Below are 6,396 nucleotides of genomic sequence, written 5' to 3'. Positions count from 1 at the left end.
TCTAGAGTAGGCAGGACTACAGGCATGCATGCTCAGCTAATTTTTAAAACATTTTTTGTAGAGACGAGGTCTCACTATGTTGCCCAGGCTGGTCTCAAACTCCTGACCTCACAGTGATCTTCCTGCCTCAGCCTCCCAAAGCACTGGGATTACAGGTGTGAGCCACTGTGCCCAGACTAAAAATATTTAGGAAAATATTGAATTACATGGAAAAATGTTCAGAATGTATTGAAAAGGAAAAGGAAACCACATGAATACATATTTGGCATGTGTATGTACACGCACATGTATCACACAGAAAAGATTAAAAAATATTTTCCAAAATGTTAACAGTGGCTACTTTGATGTAGCAAGATTACAGGTAGACTTTTTCCTTCTTTGGCTAATGTTTTCTACATAATATTTAATAACATGAAAACATGATCATGATTTAATATTAAATGAAAAAGATGCAAAAAATAATTTTAGGGGAAGTAAAAATATTGAAAATATTATCTTTTATATGCATCTAAAATAAATCGCTGAAATATTATCTTTGTGTGATGCAATTATTGATGGTTTTATTAAATTCTTCTTTACATGTTCTAATATTTCCACATATTCCTTATTGATCACACATTACTTTTAGAATCAGGAAAGAATAAGAAACAAGGAGTAAATTCAGAGTGCAAGAGAACCAAAGAAAAGACAGAATTAATTATTTTGGTATAATTTCAAAAGAAAAGTGAAAAGTAACACTGGCCAAAACTTATGGAATACTTGCTACGTGCCAGATATCATGCTAAAGATTTACCATTTAGTTCATATATAACTCAATCATTATCCTCACTTTATGGATAAGGAAACTAAGAGATGCTAAGCAATTTGCTCAAAGTAAACAAGATGGCAAGTGGCAGAGCTGGGATTCAAAGACAGAAGAGCCGACACCAAAGTCCAAGGTCTTCACCACCACCCCATACAGCCTCTGCTCTACGAATCCTGCCTGCACAAAACACAACACAGCTTCTCAGGCAGATGGCAGGTGGAAAGGGCCACGGGAAAATTAGATCCCAGCTATCCTATTATCAGGGTTGTTACTGTTCAGTGAGCATGCAGTAAGGGCAGTGCTGACAACGCCCACATGACATGCCCATATTAACCAGAGCTCTGCTTTGCCTTGGCACAATTTTTAGAAAAAAGATAAACATCTTCCCAAAAAAGAAAAAAAATGAGATTGTACAAATTGGAGTCTCTTATGGCTACGCGAAAAATGACAGTGGTATGTTCAAGGAAACACTAGTTAATTACTGAGAACGGTAAAAAGTTGAAAAAAACAAAAAAAAAGAGAAAAAGAAAAACACAGAACTTTAGCTCAATCCCTGGGAAATACAGAGGAAAAACATCTGTAAAAGACACTAGCAAATTAAGTCAAGGAAACTGAAGTATCATGACTGAGATAAAAAAAATGGAGTATAAGAATAAAGCAAAACTCCAAAATAAAGACAGGACAGGAAGCTATCACCAAGTCTCAACCAAGCTCTGAAATCCTGGGTTGATGTCAGTTCCCACCCCATCTCATCTTCCAGTTACCTTATGTACATCCTTTTGCAGATAGAGCCCCCAGCGCGTCAGTTCATTGCTGGCTGTCTGGTTCTTTGAAATCCTCTGTAGCAAGCATTCCAAAGCACTGTGGTGCTGTTTGGGGCTCAGGTTGATCTGTTGGGTCAGATCCTTTATAAATAGAATTAAAATGGAGATAATAACGTGTAAGTATTACTTTCTCCGATGTGAGGTTAAATAAACCCCAATGTGTTTAAAATGCTTCCATAAGAAACCTCCTTCCCCTTGAAATCAGTAGAAATTTTCAAGTTTCTCCAAGGACTTAATAAATCTCTCTTAGGAATGTGAATGAAGTAGAAGGTTAAAAATTGAATAACAAAAGTAAGAATTTTAAATGTTATTGGCTCCTCCTCCTTCGTGATGTACAAATCTAATCTCTTTCTCAAAGCATGCTCTGACTTTAAAATTTCTAAGAGATTCTATAAAACAAGAGCAAACGGGGCTTGATTGCAGCTATTTAAAATGTGGGGCCGGGCACGGTGGCTCACGCCTGTAATCCTAGCTCTCTGGGAGGCCGAGGCGGGCGGATTGTTTGAGCTCAGGAGTTCGAAACCAGCCTGTGCAAGAGCAAGACCCCGTCTCTACTAAAATTAGAAAGAAATTAATTGGACAACTAAAAAATATATACAAAAAATTAGCTGGGCATGGTGGCACATGCCTGTAGTCCCAGCTACTCGGGAGGCTGAGGCAGGAGGATTGCTTGAGCCCAGGAGTTTGAGGTTGCTGTGAGCTAGGCTGACGCCACAGCACTCTAGCCCGGGCAACACAGTGAGACTCTGTCTCAAAAAAAAAAATAAATAATAAAAAAATAAAATAAAATGTGGGAAAAACAGGGGGGAAAAGCCATGTATCAGGCATCCTAACATAACGAATGGAAAACCGTAGTCAGTCTGAAACTTTATGTCATACTCTACTAGCCTTTTCATTTTACCATAAGGCACTTTTTTGCTCAGAACTTGCCACAGTGTTTGACTCATAATAAGTCCTTGCTAAATATTTATTGTTGAGTAATGCCTAATAGGTACATATAAAGATTCTGAATCACATAAGGGAGCTCTTCATTTATCCTTCTGGGACAAACGAACTGTACAGCTGCTGCTTCCTGCCAGGCAGTTATTAGGGTCAGTAAGTCCATGGGGCTATACAGATCATAAAGTCATTAGCCAACTGGGAGTCGTAAGGAAGCAGCCTTGAACTATTACATAAAGCAGGTCAAAGCAGAAGCACTGGAAGGCAAACATGGAAGAAATCTCTTACCGGGATTTTGAGCTTCACTTAAGGCTCTTTATGTTACTAAAAACTGTATGTGGCATGTGGGTCCGAGACAGACAAGGACTGGAAAGCGAGGCAGCCGACAGTAACTCAAGGGTGGACAGGCCCAGGAGTCGCAGACGGTGAGGAGGGCCAGCCCTTAGGCTCTGGACTCAAGCTGCTTAGGTGCAAGCTGCTGCACCCAGCCCCCTGCTCAGGCCCTGCCTACGAGAGCTGAGCCGAACGCTCCCAGTACACTCAGAACCCAGCAGGATAAATTCTACCCTCAACTTCTGACATGCTGACTTTTTGCTTCATTATCTCCACACTTTCAAATAAACTGAAGGTTTATGGAAATGTTACAGTAATTCAGTGCTCTCAAAGAACTTCGCTCATGGTGCTATGACCATTTCACCATCATCCATCTGACTGGTGAGGATGAAGACTGACTTGTTCTTCTTATTTTATAATCCAGTCCCTCTACTGTTCTAATGACCTTCAAAAGGCAGTTCTGATACGTTTTTTCACGTTGTGTGCGGGAGGGGACATGGATTATATCTCACAGAGAGGAAAACTGGAGCCTGGAAGGATCGACTTGCCCAGGTAACAGTGCAAGCCAGCGTCAGGGTCAGAACCTGGCCTGGGTCTAACTCAAAACTGCCATCCAAAAGGCTGACACTCAAAGCCGGCGTTTCCTGCTGAGAACAACAGGACTCTAACCTTCATGGCTCTGAAGTCCTTTTTCATCTTCTCCGGAATTCCAGTCATGAAGGAAAGCTCAGGCAGCAGCAGGATTTCGCCTTTTAGCAGCTTTGAGGAGAGAAGAAAGAGGAAAACTAAGGAAGTAAAAGAGAATCGTGTTCCCCTGACCCGCACGAGACATGCCATGCCCAGGGCTGGTCCTGCAGTGATGTGGCTTACGCACTAAGGATGTAAAACCTCAGGGAAGAGGGCAGTGAAACTAGAAATACTAGAATACTAAAATACTAGAAGTATTTTACCCTTTCCCCCTCTGTCACAAGACATAGGGCCTGTTATATTAGGTTAAATATTGAAACTGTCAAAAGGAGAGGAAAAACTAGAAAACAAAAAAAATTCTGTCCCTCTTGCACCTCAAGACAAAGGTAAGAGAATACATCCTATCGAGCTGTGTGCCTCAGTCTCATCTTATCCTGCCGATCTTCAGTTTTCACGCTGAAGACAGGGGAGTCAGGTGACGAGGCATTTTCCTCCAGCCCCTACCCCTGTTAAAATAAATGTCTATACCTTCTCTAAAGGACCCAGAGTTTTATCTTCACTCACAGGAAGTTCTCCTTATTCCTTTACCCTAAATTGCTCATGTGGATATTTAGCTCCTCCTTGTGGGGACGTCAAAAGTAAATGCTACCAGTGTGAAGTGGCACCTCTAGCTGGGTGAGACAGATGAAACCCTGCATGGCTTTCTCCAGCCACACTGCAGTCACGCTCCCTGGCTCCCACACAGTGGTGAGGATGGCTGCAAAGGGCTGAGAGGATGGAGAATGTGAGCTGGAAATGTAAGCCTGACACCCCCACTCACCGTCCCATGGTTGTTCTGTCTCTCACTGGGCCTGTGGATCAGCAGTGGCTGGTCCTCGTCCTTAATTGTGATCCCATAGTTTTTGCTAGAGCAGGGCAGAGGCAGGAAAAAATTTCAGAAGTGGCATCACTACTCTTACAGCAGCAACACAGCCTGAGTCTCCTAACCAGGACTAAGGTATACAATTTGCATAATGTCCTTGTCAAAGATCCACCGGAAACTGGTCATAATATATTTATAACTGGAAAAAGCAGGCTCAAGCTGCATTGCAATTAAATAGAGGAGAAACAAGACTAAAAGTCCAGGAAAGAATTTGTTAAAAACTGCCTTAGACTAAAGGGCTTAGGCAACAGAAAGATGAAATGATAGTCAAATGGTTAATAACTTGGATTTAATCTCTCCAACCAGACTTCTAACAAAATCAGCAACAGAAATACAATTCAAGCCCTAAGGTTAATTTATGAATAACTTCTGAAAGTACTAAAAGAAAAACTATAAGGATAACATATTTAGGTCAAGTCCTACAAATAAACTCACTTAATCTTAGGTGTATTACCAATTCAATTATTTTAAAAGTATCAAGTTGTATGCTATTATGAAACTCAAAATCCTGCTAGAGAATGGTAAACTACATCCCATCCCACCTTAGGCCCCAGTTCAGTCTCTTTCTACCTGTAGTATTCCAAGAACGTGATCTCCTTCCCATCAGACATCGTGAAGCTATCTTTTGGGGTCTTATTCCAATCCATATCATCAATACGATAGGTACGATTATTATATCGGGTGATAACAATATTGCCAACCAGAAGCTTAGTACACTCATCCTGGAAGTTTTCTTTATTCTGATGATACATGGCATGCCTTTGGAAAGAGACAAAAGACTTCGGGATCACAGTGTATGCCCAGAGCAGTATGAAAGGGACAGGGGACTCAACTAAGTAACTCAGGGGTCCAATCATAGCCACATAGCACCAGAAGGCTCCAGTTGTGTCTTTTAAGAGATGGGACTCTCATCTCTTTTATTTTTAACCTTACAAAAAAGAAATCAACAAAAAATAGTGAAAAAATAAAAATCATATTAAAAGCCACAACTATAGGTTAATAAAGTTCCCTATATTCTTTAAAATAAGTACTTTTATCAAAACAATTATTGTTTTCTATCATTACGAAGATACAGTCTATAAGAGTCACAATAAAAGCATTCTTTTGGCTGTATTTGCCCTTTCCTAGCTGAAGAGGGAAATTGCTATACAAGTAAGGCAAGTCCCTATCAGAAGACAGGCACCGGTCAAGACGCTAAAGATGTGGAGATGAAAGACCCACAAAGGAGACACTCTCGGGAACCCCGCCTAACAGTGCTGCGAGCAAGGCAATGCAGGAACACACTGGAACCACGCGTAATATTTCCCAAGGGCTAAAAGAAAACAACTGCCAAACCCAGAATTCTAAGTTAAAGGCAAGATGGAAGACGTTTTTACATAAAAACTTAAAGAATTTGTCACCAGCAGATCCCACACTAAAGGACATATTACAGAGACTTCTTCAGGCAAAGGGAAAATAACCCCAGATAGAATCCCTAGAGATTCGGGAAGGAATAACATATAAAATTTCAGAATACAAGGGTAAAGAAAAACTCCCCAAACTTCCGGAGTGACAGGAGGGGGTGAGGACAGACATACAAAGACTTCAGAATCAGAAATCAAGATGGCTTAGATCTTTCAACAGCAAATCTACAAGCAAAGACAACGGAGCGATGCTTTCAAAATTCTGAGGGAAAAGCATCTCCAAGCTAGCATTACATACACAATCAGACTAGACAACCAGTCTGTAAACTGAAGACATTTTCAACCATGAAAGGTCTCAAAACTACTTCCTCCAATGCACCCTTCCTCTGGAAAATACTGGAGGATGTGCTCTACGCAAGCACAGGAGTAAACCAAGAAGGCAGCAGCCATGGGATCTGAGAGACAGGAGAGTCCCCGTAAGAG

General features: G+C 41.0%; 1 protein-coding gene across 1 annotated transcript in view; it reads right to left on the bottom strand.

Annotated features, from left to right (window-relative positions):
- The window catches only part of PIWIL2 (piwi-like RNA-mediated gene silencing 2), a 43,308-nt gene that overhangs the window by 25,963 nt on the left and 10,949 nt on the right, over positions 1-6,396 (bottom strand). Inside the window, exons 10-13 of the mRNA XM_012662945.1 lie at positions 5,081-5,269; positions 4,409-4,493; positions 3,571-3,660; positions 1,570-1,710 (exon numbers count right to left, since the gene is read on the bottom strand). Coding sequence (XP_012518399.1) covers positions 1,570-1,710; positions 3,571-3,660; positions 4,409-4,493; positions 5,081-5,269 — 505 coding nt within the window. The remainder of the gene's footprint in view (positions 1-1,569; positions 1,711-3,570; positions 3,661-4,408; positions 4,494-5,080; positions 5,270-6,396) is intronic.

This window comes from Propithecus coquereli, unplaced genomic scaffold, assembly GCF_000956105.1.
Source record: "Propithecus coquereli isolate 6110/MARCELLA unplaced genomic scaffold, Pcoq_1.0 Scaffold79, whole genome shotgun sequence".
In the NCBI taxonomy this organism is placed as follows: domain Eukaryota; kingdom Metazoa; phylum Chordata; class Mammalia; order Primates; family Indriidae; genus Propithecus; species Propithecus coquereli.
This window is presented reverse-complemented; position numbering and strand designations above follow the sequence as displayed.